Consider the following 12,755-nt stretch of genomic DNA (forward strand, 5'->3'; position numbering starts at 1 on the left):
TTATAATATATTAGAACATATTATCTTATCTTATCTTATATTAATTATAACATAACATGTTATATTATGTTATGTTATGTTATGTCATGTTATGTTATGTTATGTTATGTCATGTTAAATCGCATTATATTAGAACATATTCCATGACATCATATCATATTATATTAAATCATATTATATCATATTATATCATATTATAACATATTATGTTATGTTATGTTATGTTATGTTGTTATGTTATGTTATGTTATATCACATTATATTATAACATATTCCATGACATCATATCATATTACATTAAATCATATTATATCATATTATATTATAACATATTAAATTATCTTACGTTATATTATACTATGTTATAACGTATTATATTATAACATATTTATTATAACATATTTATTATAACATATTATAACATATTATAACCTATTATAACATATTATAACATAAAATATTATAACATATTATAACATATTATAACATATTATAACATAAAATATTATAACATATTATAAGATAACATATTACATTATATTATACTATATTATATTACATCACGCTACCTTCCGCTATGCTGCTACAGATTTTACACGGTATGTTCCTATCATACGCATTCCTTTTTATATAATAATCATCTCTTTAAATTTATTAGCGCGTTATCTTTTCGGCTTTCCGCTGCCAGGCAGACCGACGCGAGACTCAACAGAACACTGAGTTCCGTAGAAAGGGCGATAAACGAAATTAAACATCGACCGAGTTTTATCTCGTGGGCCTCGCCGAACGGCGGGACCGCGGCGGGGAAAAACCCCCCAAAACTTGTTAATTTACCTGATTTTGGCTGTCGTAGGACACAGCGTGAGGAGACTGGATTGCTTCTCCGTTCTGCGATACCGTCACCTTCTGAACACTCGAGGTCACCCCCAAGACTTTAATTTGGGTAAACTTCAGGTTGTTTGAATCGCTGTAATTGCTGTGCAAAACCTTTATGTCTAAAACAGTCTAAAGGAAGTGGGAAAAGAAAAGGAGTGATTTGCCCTCGGGACGTTACTTCTCGGAAGATGCATTTTTTCAGCTCATTTCGGGCTTACAATTTTTCCCTCTTCTTCAATTAAAAAAAAAAAAAAAAAGAAAGAAAAAAAAAAACCTACATCCCTATGCTGTTATTTATTTGGAAAATTGGAATTTTGGAAAAAAAAAAAAAAAAAATTTGGAAAATTATTTGGAAAATAAATGCTGGAGGCTCTGATTTTCCCAGTTCCTCCACCTCGGCGGGCTTCTCCGCTACCAGCGAGGTGCCGAATACCAAACGAATTTGTCAATGCCAAATTAAAAAACCTTATTTAGACGCACGACGCTAATCCCCCTGGGTACGCAAAACCAGCGCGTTAACGTGACATACCCCATTAGCGGTAAATGACGTCAGCAGATACACACCGTTTTCATACGTATCTGTGAAAAAAAAAAAAAAAAAGGAAAATGCATTTGCTCTTCACCTTGGATTTTTTTTGATTAAATTGAAGAATTCTTCGGCGTATATAGTAGACGTATCTGCGTTGTGCAGACTTCCTGCAACGTTCTGATCTGAAGATCATTTGAATTTATTAATATACAGGAAATTGGTTAAAGCTTCTCCCTTTATCTATGGCTATTTTCCCCACAGGTTTGAGAAAAAAAAAAAAAAAAAAAAAAAAAATCCGTATTATATATGTTGTCGTAGGTCCGGGGCACAATTCAATATACGCAAAATATATACTCTATAAATAAGAGCATTATGTTATTATTGGACCATCGTTTTCCTCAGTTGACATTTTATCATCTTTATCGGTTTACGTTTCATCAGTTTAATCATTTTACTGTCATTTTTTATTTTATTTTTTATTTTTTTTTCCTGGCTGCTGCTCCTGCTTCCTGTGCCGCGTTTGTGCAATCGTACAATAATCCTGAAATAAAAATTAACTGCTGATGTTAGCGATCCACCCGGCTGAAGAAAGGCGATATTTATGCCTCGTAGCCTCGGAACGAGTTAATTTATCACGGAAACGGGAAATTTAGCGCTTACCAATGCTCACCCCATCGTCCCAGTAAAGCCGACCTTCTGCAAGTTGACTGTCACTCAAAGCGACGATAAGTGACAACGGGTTTTTTCGGCTGTGGGGGGAAAAAAAACAAAAAAAAAAACAAAAAAAAACCCAAAAAAGCGTATTTTTCTCAGGCAATCACATTTGATGCTCCTCGAAATTTATGTTAGAAACGTTGCGCGCAACACAATTTATCTCTGTCTTCCCCAATCCCTGACGGTACGTTTAAAGGAGGCCACGGGGAGGAAACCGAAAAAGAAGAAGAAAAACTGCCATGACATTAAGGTGCTCCCGTACACGTCGATTTTTCTCGTAAACGCTAACATTTATACAAAACGGGAGACGCTTCCAAGCGTGGTGTACGCTAAAACAGAAAATTTGAGTTTTCCCAGTTGGAAAAGAAGGAGACTAAAAAAAAAAAAAAAAAAACAAAAACCCAAAAACCGCTCTCCCTATGTAATTAATATACGTTTTATTTATTTGCCAGGCCACTAATTAAGTATCCCCTCCCCTAAAAAGCAAAAACAAAACAAAAAAAAATTAAATTAAAATAATTTTGAATGAAATTTGAAATAGTGAAATATTGAAATAATGAAATTTTAATAGTTTAGGGTTTGGGGTTTTTTTTGTCATACCTGTAAAATGTCGTAGTCGCAGGGCTTTGCTGAGCGAGGATGTAACCGCCTCGGACGTGGAGGTTGATGTGTTCCAAAGGAGATGATAAATTTCTGAATTGTCCCCTAAATCCAATATACTTACCCTATTTATGATAAAAAAAAAAATAAAAAATAAAAAAAGATAGTCGCTTTGTTGAATTACCCATTTTAAACATTTCTTTGGGATGAAAGTGTTATAAAAACTTCGACAAATACTGAGAAAGTTGTCGCTGCAAATCTTTTTTTTTTTTTAATATATTTTCAAGATTTGAATATATTAATAAGACAGAGTATATTTTAATGTATTTTCAAGATCCGAAACTCTGCCTGTATGAAACAATTACACAACGCCCGACGAATGGAGGGAATTTTAAAGCCTGAGGCCGTAAAAAACTGTTTAAAACTTCCGTCTTCCTCCGGTCCATCATTCTTAGAAAAGAAATTTTATGTATCATTGAAGATTAGGAAAAAAAAAAAAAAAAAAAAAAGCCAACATGAAAGCGCAATTACGGATATTATTCCACCTTTTAACTCTTCATGTTGAACCGGATTACATTAAAACAAACTGATCAACAAAAGAAAAAAAAATTTTTTTTTTTACATTTTTTACGTTTTTTTGGACATTTTGTCGCGTTTTACCTTTTTTTTTTTTTACATCCCTAAGAACTCCTCTTGGCCACGTGTTGGTAAAACACAGGTGGTGGATTCGCGCTCCACCCCAGCACACCGCCCTCTTGTTTAACATTAAGAAAAAAATAAATATAATCGAGTTTTTTTAATTACTTACCGTGTGGTAATCGTACCAGCGGGCATTCGGTAGGTAAGCATTCACTGTTACAGCACCCTGGAATTAAATATTTTTATTTTCGGATCTATTAAAGCCAAAAAGTAAAGTTCGAAGTAAGACGCTCCAGTCTATATTCTAATATTTTCATCCATTTCTAATATTTCCCCCAACTTTTCGCCATAGTTCACCTTTTCCAGTACGGGGCTGATGAGCAGTGCCGGTCCCCACAGAAATTGTTTGTATATGTCCCACGTCGTTTTGTCTTCCACGAACCTGCAGAGTAACGAGAGGGCGGTCACACCCCCGGTGTCGACTTTGCCCAAAACGATTCCTTGTCGAAGCCTTTTTTTTCTCAGTAAAACTACCTTTTCCTCGACTGCAAGCACGCTACCAGCAATAGCAGCTCATCTTTATTACCTATTTATTAATTAGAATTAATAAAAAAAGAATTATTTAAAAAAAAAATTATTAAGAATCGACACCGTCTTATTTAAAAATGCATCAGAATTCCAAATTTACGACTTATCAAGAAAGCATTGAGATCCCAATGTGAGAACCTTTCGGGAAATACCACGTATCACTTAATTTTCATTTCTGCTGCTTCTTCGCGTCTGCTGGCCTGTTTCTACGTATATATATACTAAAACTTTGATTTTGTATATTTAGAGCACAAAATCTTAAAAAAAATAAATAAATAATAAAAAAAATCCATTTTACTTGACATTAACAACAGCAAAATTAAGGCGTAGTGCCCCCGATTACTTTCCCATTTGTGCCATTTCTTTTTTTTTTTTTTTTTTCACGGCGGCTTTGTCGGAAGCAAGTCTTAGATTAGTCGAAATTCGGCCGGCCGGGATTCCACGCTGACAATTCGGTAGTTTTTAGCGGAAGACAAAGATTTTTAAATATTATACTTCATCTTCAACGTTCAGGTATTAACCAGTCTTTGGCCCCTTCTGACCAGGTACAAAAAAAATCTCCAAAACCATGTCTTTTTTTTAAAAAAAACACTGCTATTAAAAAAAAAAAACCTTTTTCTTAAAAAAAAACGCTATATGAGTTTAGCCAAAATAAGTTACCGTGCCCCGCAAACGTCTCAAGACGTGTCAAAACCCCCTATTTTCTCCCACTTTTTCTCTTTCCCGGCTTGAAATTTTGGGTTTTGCAAGAGATGCTCTCGAATTCTACGGATACCCGGTACCGACCAGAACGTATTTGCTGAATGCCACAAGGCGCGGCGAGAATGAGCGATAAAACTTATACATTGGTTATATTTACGGGTTTAAAAAAAAAAAATAAAATAAAAAATAAATCCCGCCGTTGCGGGAAACGGAGACCTTGAGCTGCCGTTGGGAGATGCCACTGAACGTGCGTTTTCTCGATCCTTTGCCCGTTTTAAAAGAAAATTCGCTGTGACGGAGGGGAAGATTTTTTTTTTTTACGAGGATTACGGAAATGCGGTGGACTTCCGTGGAGATGCGTTAAGGGAGAAGGAAGAATCACACTTACTCGTGGAGCAGAGGGCGGACGACGGTGCTGCCGTGAGCGTTGGCTTCGTGCATCAGCGTGTACAGGTAGGGCAGGAGGGCGTATCTTATATTCAGCACCTGCCTGGAAATCTCTTCAAATGTTGAATTCCAAGCGACGGGATCTTGCCTCTAAACAAGGGAAAAAAGAAAAAAAAAAAAAAAAAAAAATTTTTGTTTGGGAGAGACGGGAGGGGGAAAAAGACCTCATTGTTTCCCGTTTTTTTCCTCTTCTACATCGCCCCGAAATCCGTCTCATTTAGCGGCAGTAAATGTCAAACGCCTCAAAATCGACCGAGCAAAGCCCAGCTGAGAAGATGCGGGGCGGAGCCTTGCGAATCCCTTGTTCTCCTCTAATTTTGGGTGCCTTTGTTTATTTTTCGCTTCTTTAATGAAGCTCTGCTCCGTTAGACCTAAAGCTCTAACGAGGATAAAAATGCTGTTTCCCTCATTGCCGTTTTCCCGGTTATTTTATTTTACAGCTTTCTATTATATAGCCCTGAGACTACAGTCCACCGTTTAGACAGTTGTTTTCATTTATTCTTAAAAGAAATACAACATTTTACGAAAGGAAGTGGGCAAAGCGCAGGAATTTTCGATACTCGGGAATCTCATTCCACTGTTCCCTTTTCTAATTTGCTGGAAAACGATGAGCAATTAGGCATGACAAAACGAAGATCAGGTTTGCCCCTTTAAAACGTGTGTGGCCATAAAAGTGATTATTTTCGTCTCCTAAGCGTGGCGTGTTGAAATAAAAACGGCCTAGATTAAAAAATAAAATAAAATAAAATAAAATAACTATTTTAGTCTTGTAGAGTTGGCGTGTTTGGTAGCAGTGGAACTCATGAAAACGAAATATTTTCTTCTTCTAGACGTGGTGTGTTTATCCGAAACCAGCATATACGGGGAAATTTTTTTTTTAAAAAAGAAAGTAGGAAATGAGGAAAATGCGGGAAATAAAAAACTCAGTCGAAGCAGATGTGGGAGGTGCCCACCTTGGATCCTTTCCCGTTGTGATTCCTCGAATATGGGTAAAAGGCGCCCAGTTCCATCCATCGAGCGCACAGCTCGTACTCCGAATCTCCGAAGAAGCCGCAGATATCTGCTCCTGTCTGAAAATTTAAAAATAAAATAAAATAAAATAAAATAAAATAATCCAATGGCAATATTATACATTTTTTGTTAATAAAGACAAGTGAAATAGAAGGCAATAAATCGGGAGCTTACATAAGATATTCCGAAGAGACTGAACTCCATCATACCTGCAAGGAAAAATAATAATAATAATAATAAAATAATAATAGTAATAATAATAAAATAATAATAATAATAATAATAATAATGAAATAATAGTAATAATAATAAAATAATAATAATGTTATAATAATAGTAGTAATAGTAATAATAATAATAATAATAATAATAATAATAATAATAATAATAATAATAATAATAATAATAATTCAATAATAACCACTGCACTTTATGGTGAGGGTTGTGTAGATTGGGCAAAGCGGAATGAGAAAAAACAAAGAATTTCCAGAATTCCCCCAGGAAAGGTGGTTCTTAAGAAGCAAAGCGGCAGATTTCAGGCACCGGGGGAGAGGATGATGGGAAAACGACGGGGGATGAATTTGAGGACAACGCGGTGCTCAAACCCACGCAATCAAACCCAATTCCGGTAGAAGACTTTCTTAAGGGGTGATAAGGAGAAAAAAAAAAAAGAGGTCAAGAAGAAATTGGCTGTAAATTCCGATTGCTCAACTGAGTAGACCGTTATCAGGGAGGAAACCGAGAAGAACCGTGGACTAAATCGGTCATAGGTTGCGTCGGCGTACCGATGATGGATTTATCAAGCTGATGCCAGGCCGCCGTGTTGTCCCCCAACCAATGTCCCGACCATTTTCCGCTGCTGGGATAGGTCGAACGGGTGACGACGATCCCTCGCTCCTTTGTGAGATTCCGCAAAGCGCTGGGATTGCATGTGGGAGTAGAAACCAACGGGATGAGAACTAAGATCACCGTGAAAGGTCTTACACGCGACTCCAAAATTAAAAATTAACGGTTTATATCTCTGCAGGAAAGCGCTGCTGTGCTGTCCGTGTGAGCACAAGCAGCCGTAAAGCCAACCGAGATGTGGGTTTTATTGGAATTCTCTATGACCCACACATGGGGTCGGTTCTCCTGAATACCTTTATCCACGACCTGGATGAGGGGATGGAGCGCACCCTCCGTAAGTTCGCAGACGACACCAAGTTGGGTGGGAGTGTCGACCTGCTTGAGGGTAGGATGGCTCTACAGAGGGATCTGGACAGTCCGGATGGATGGACCGAGGTCAATGGCGTGAGGTTCAACAAGGCCAAGCGCCGGGTCCTGCACTTGGGGCACACCAACCCCACAGATTTTAGAGGCGTGGGGAAGAGTGGCGGAAAAGGACCTGGGGGTGTCGGTGGACAGACGGCTAAATATGAGCCCACAGTGTGCCCAAGTGGCCAAGAAGGCCCACAGCATCCTGGCTTGTATCAGAAATAGTGTGGCCAGCAGGACTTGGGCAGTGATCGTCCCCCTGTACTCGGCACCGGTGAGACCCCACCTCGAGTGCTGTGTTGAGTTTTTGGGACCCTCAGTACAAGAAAGACATTGAGGTGTTGGAGCGTGTCCAGAGAAGGGCAACGAAGCCGGTGAGGGGTCTGGAGGAGAAGTCTGATGAGGAGCTGCTGAGGGAACTGGGGTTCTTCAGCCTGGAGAAGAGGAGGCTGAGGGGAGACCTTCTCGCTCTCTACAACTCCCTGAAAGGAGGGGGTAGCGAGGGGGGGGTTGGTCTCTTCTCCCAAGGAACAAGTGATAGGAGGAGAGGAAATGGCCTCAGGTTACATCAGAGAAGGTTCATCAGAAAAAAGTTCTTCCCGGAAAGGGTTGTCAAGCGCTGGCACAGGCCGCCCAGGGGAGTGGTAGTGTCACCATCTCTGGAGGCGTTTAACAGAGGGGCGGACGTGGTGCTGAGGGACACGGGTCAGTGGTGGGTTTGGCAGTGTCGGGTTGACGGTTGGACTTGTTGATCTCAAAGGTCCCTTCCAACCGTGAGAAGTATGCGATTCTGCGATTTTATGATTCCCTCTGCAGAAATTAAGAGTCAACCGCCTCGCAGTTAGAAAACGACCTGGCAAAGCAGGGAGGGGCGAAATTAAGGATTTCCGGTTAAGGTTAACGACTTTATGGGAGAAGTGAAGTGTCGCCCCACTCACAGGTTTTAAGGGTTACGTGATCCGGTCGAGGGCGTGTTGGTCTGTGACCGCAAGAGCGGAAAATTTGCAGCAACGGTGAAAAAAAAAAAAATGATCCTAAGGCAATTCAAGACCAAAACGATAATTAGGGAGGGAGAAACACAACGACTGCGAATATTAGACCTGTCAGCATCGCGTGGGTTGCCGAAAGGCTATTGAACAAAAAAAAATGTGTAATTATTGCAAAGTATACAACCAGACTAACGGAGCGTAATTACTAGAAACTAGACTAATGGAGCGCAAGAATTTCTTCCGAGATAACGAAGATGTCTTCCGCTCTCTTTTATTTCTCCGCATTTTATTATCCTGAGATAAGGGAGGTAAGGCAAAGGATCGTGTTATAATGATATCATATATGATGGTATATAATGTTAAAATAGTGTGATATACGATACTATCCAATATAATAAAGTTTCTTTTAAAACAGAAGAAAATCTTTCTTAACAGGGCGAATGTTCAGAGCCAATGATAATATTCCCCTTCGTGTTCAATTGCTGTCTAATTACAATAAAAAAATTCCTTTAGATTTGGCTAATAAATAATAATAAAAATAAAAATAAAAATAAAAATAAAAATAAAAATAAAAATAAAAATAAAAATAAAAATAAATAATAATAACAATAATAATAAAAATAATAATGATAATAAGAAAAATAAAATTAAAATAATAATTAAAAATAATAATTAGAATAATAATTAAAATAATGATAATTAAAATAATAATAATAATAAGAAGAAGAAAAATAATGATAATGAGAATGAGAATGAGAATAAGAATAAGAATAAGATTAAGATTAAGATTAAGAATAAGAATAAGATTAAGATTAAGAATAAGAATAAGATTAAGATTAAGATTAAGAATAAGATTAAGAATAAGATTAAGATTAAGATTAAGATTAAGATTAAGATTAAGATTAAGAATAAGAATAAGAATAAGAATAAGAATAAGAATAAGAACAAGAATAAGATTAAGAATAAGAATAAGAATAAGAATAAGATTAAGATTAAGAATAAGAATAAGAATAAGAATAAGAATAAGAATAAGAATAAGAATAAGATTAAGAATAAGATTAAGATTAAGAATAAGATTAAGATTAAGATTAAGATTAAGAATAAGAATAAGATTAAGAATAAGAATAAGAATAAGAATAAGAATAAGAATAAGAATAAGAATAAGATTAAGAATAAGAATAAGAATAAGAATAAGAATAAGAATAAGAATAAGAATAAGATTAAGATTAAGATTAAGATTAAGAATAAGAATAAGAATAAGAATAAGAATAAGAATAAGAATAAGAATAAGATTAAGAATAAGAATAAGATTAAGATTAAGATTAAGATTAAGAATAAGAATAAGAATAAGAATAAGAATAAGAATAAGAATAAGAATAAGAATAAGAATAAGAATATTTCCTTCCTGTCTTGTCAGCAATACTGTGAATGTCTCGACTCCAAGTGACGCAACGGCACGCTGCTGAATGTAACATCCCCTCGGATAAACCCTTCTTTTGATGGAATAGAAATGTTACCGGGGGGGGTAATGTGGCGGAGATCTACAAAGGAAAGCAGTTCCTTTCTTGCTCGTTAAACCAGAAATGCACCATTGGTTAATTATCGTTGCATCAGAAGTTATGAAAAATCGGCTACAATACGATTCGGTAGGAAATACGTCATAAAATTTGTCTTGGAACTGAGAAAACAATTTCTTGGGAGGAAAACCTAGGCAGGCGATTGACGTTTCAGAAGTCAGTTTTCCCTTTTCAGCACCATTTTATTAATCTTAATGATGTTCACTTAAGAATGTCTGTACTGTGACCTACGTTTTAAAATCTATATTCAATTTCCCTCCCTTGAGGGAAGGCCGAAAGAAGATCGACCTCAGAAATAAACCATAGGAGCAGAGAAATGGGTGGCAACAAAAATTTTCCGGGCGCTCGAATTAGTCTGAGCGCTTGAGATTATCGTCGACTAATAATCGGCTCAACAAGGGCGAGTGGGGGGTACTGCATCTGGAGAGGAATAACCCCCTCCACCAGTAGAGGTTGGGGGTTGACCTCCTGGAGAGCAGCTCTGTGGAAAGAGACCTGGGAGTCCTGGTGGCCAACAGGATGCCCACGAGCCAGCAGTGTGCCCTGGTGGCCAAGGCGGCCAACGGCATCCTGGGGGACATCAAGCAGAGCGTGGCCAGCAGGTGGAGGGAGGTCATCCCTGGAGATGGAGAGCAGCTCTGGAGAGCAGCTCTGTGGAAAGGGACCTGGGAGTCCTGGTGGCCAACAGGATGCCCACGAGCCAGCAGTGTGCCCTGGTGGCCAAGGCGGCCAACGGCATCCTGGGGGGCATCAAGCAGAGCGTGGCCAGCAGGTGGAGGGAGGTCATCCCTGGAGATGGAGAGCAGCTCTGGAGAGCAGCTCTGTGGAAAGGGACCTGGGAGTCCTGGTGGCCAACAGGATGCCCACGAGCCAGCAGTGTGCCCTGGTGGCCAAGGCGGCCAACGGCCTCCTGGGGGGCATCAAGCAGAGCGTGGCCAGCAGGTGGAGGGAGGTCATCCCTGGAGATGGAGAGCAGCTCTGTGGAAAGGGACCTGGGAGTCCTGGTGGCCAACAGGATGCCCACGAGCCAGCAGTGTGCCCTGGTGGCCAAGGCGGCCAACGGCATCCTGGGGGGCATCAAGCAGAGCGTGGCCAGCAGGTGGAGGGAGGTCATCCCTGGAGATGGAGAGCAGCTCTGGAGAGCAGCTCTGTGGAAAGGGACCTGGGAGTCCTGGTGGCCAACAGGATGCCCACGAGCCAGCAGTGTGCCCTGGTGGCCAAGGTGGCCAACGGCCTCCTGGGGGGCATCAAGCAAAGCGTGGCCAGCAGGTGGAGGGAGGTCATCCTCCCCCTCTGCTCTGCCCCGGGGAGGCCACATCTGGAGCGCTGTGTCCAGTTTGGGGCACCCTGGGTCAAGAAGGAGAGGGAACTGCTGGAGAGGGTCCAGCAAAGGGCTACGGAGATGATGAGGGGATTGGAATATCTCTCCTATGAGGAAGGACTGAGGGACGTGGGGGCTTTTTAGTCTGGAGAAGAGAAGATTGAGGGGGGATCTTATCAACGCTGATCAATCCCCAAAGGGCGGGTGCCGGGGAGGTGGGACCAGTGGTGCCCAGTGACGGGACAAGAGGGAACGGGCACAAACGTGACCATGGGAAGTTCCATCTTAACATGAGGAGGAACTTCTTTCCTTTGGGGGTGGCACAGCACTGACACAGCTGCCCAGAGAGGTTGTGGAGTCTCCCCCTCTGGAGCCATTCCAAACCCGCCTGGAGGTGTCCTGCGCCACTGCTGGAGGTGCCCCTGCTCTGGCGGGGGGTGGCACTGGGGGAGCTCCAGAGGGCCCTTCCAGCCCTGACCAGTCCGAGATTCTGGGATTGCTTTGTATTGATCAATCAAAGCGTTCAGAACTGTTCTCTGTTGTGTTTTGTAAGGCACGTTTTTGGGGTGGGATTTTTGGGTGGGATTACTCAGATTTTTCTGAATCGAAGAACTGAAGCTCTTCGGGTGAAAAGAAGAATCATGAGGAAATAAAATGATTCGGGGTGAATAAACTCCCGAAACATTTCGGCACCCGAACGCAGACATTGGCTAATAATGTGCAATGTGTTTTGGAAAGAATGGGGGGGGTAAAAAAAAAAAAAAAAAAAAAAAAAAACAAACCAAAAAAAAAGCCACTTACTCGAGCGTAGGTTTTGTTTGTGACCATCCGTAAAGGTTGTGGACATCGTAGTGTCTGACGGGGGAACAATCTGGGAGGTATTGTTGGCCTTCCATGCACAGCGTTTTGAAAGCCAGTCCCTCTGATCTGAACCCTAACTCTGTGGGAAAGGGAGTGAAGACACGCGGATTTTAACACTTCGCGTCCTGTAAGAATTTTAATGAGTTTTTTTTTGGTTTGTTTTTAAATTTGCATAATCTCCATTGATGTTCACTGCCTTTTAAGTGGGTTTTTTGGGGGGGGCTCATTTCTTTCCTTTTCATTAAAAAGTCATTTTAGGTTTTCTGAGGTTGGGTCTCGGAGACTTGGGAAATGCTGAATTTTGATTTGATAAATTCCGGAAGTTCTGAAATTCCTCATCCTATGTAAGTATCCGAGTCCTCAAAAGCAGCAGTAACTCAGTTAGAGCCGCTCTTCCAGGATCAAAGAGTAAAAGAATACATCCTAACGCAGAAAATATTGCAAACCTTCGTAAATACCACCGTATCGGCCACATAGAAAACTTTGGGGGCGAAAGTCCGTTTCTGAATACTCTGAGAAATGATATTTAAACACGTGAGGAAGCAGCAGAAGTATTCCAATAAAGCATTAGTGAGTTACGGCCAATTAGGACTACTCTACACCAGCACTCAAGTAAAGCCCTGCTAAGAAGAGGGGAGTATTTCAAG

At 40.0% G+C, this 12,755-nt stretch overlaps 1 protein-coding gene across 1 annotated transcript in view; it reads right to left on the reverse strand.

Moving 5' to 3' along the window:
• Positions 1-12,755, reverse strand: part of LOC309684163 (maltase-glucoamylase-like) — a gene marked incomplete at both ends in the record, with an annotated part of 98,381 nt that overhangs the window by 553 nt on the left and 85,073 nt on the right. Inside the window, 11 exons of the mRNA XM_082500114.1 lie at positions 835-1,005; positions 1,406-1,455; positions 2,066-2,154; positions 2,720-2,844; positions 3,528-3,584; positions 3,716-3,800; positions 5,037-5,185; positions 6,049-6,165; positions 6,281-6,315; positions 6,892-7,025; positions 12,049-12,187. Coding sequence (XP_082356240.1) covers positions 835-1,005; positions 1,406-1,455; positions 2,066-2,154; positions 2,720-2,844; positions 3,528-3,584; positions 3,716-3,800; positions 5,037-5,185; positions 6,049-6,165; positions 6,281-6,315; positions 6,892-7,025; positions 12,049-12,187 — 1,151 coding nt within the window. The remainder of the gene's footprint in view (positions 1-834; positions 1,006-1,405; positions 1,456-2,065; positions 2,155-2,719; positions 2,845-3,527; positions 3,585-3,715; positions 3,801-5,036; positions 5,186-6,048; positions 6,166-6,280; positions 6,316-6,891; positions 7,026-12,048; positions 12,188-12,755) is intronic.

Source organism: Vanellus vanellus (genome assembly GCF_965231255.1).
Source record: "Vanellus vanellus genome assembly, contig: HAP1_SCAFFOLD_248, whole genome shotgun sequence".
Lineage (NCBI taxonomy): Eukaryota > Metazoa > Chordata > Aves > Charadriiformes > Charadriidae > Vanellus > Vanellus vanellus.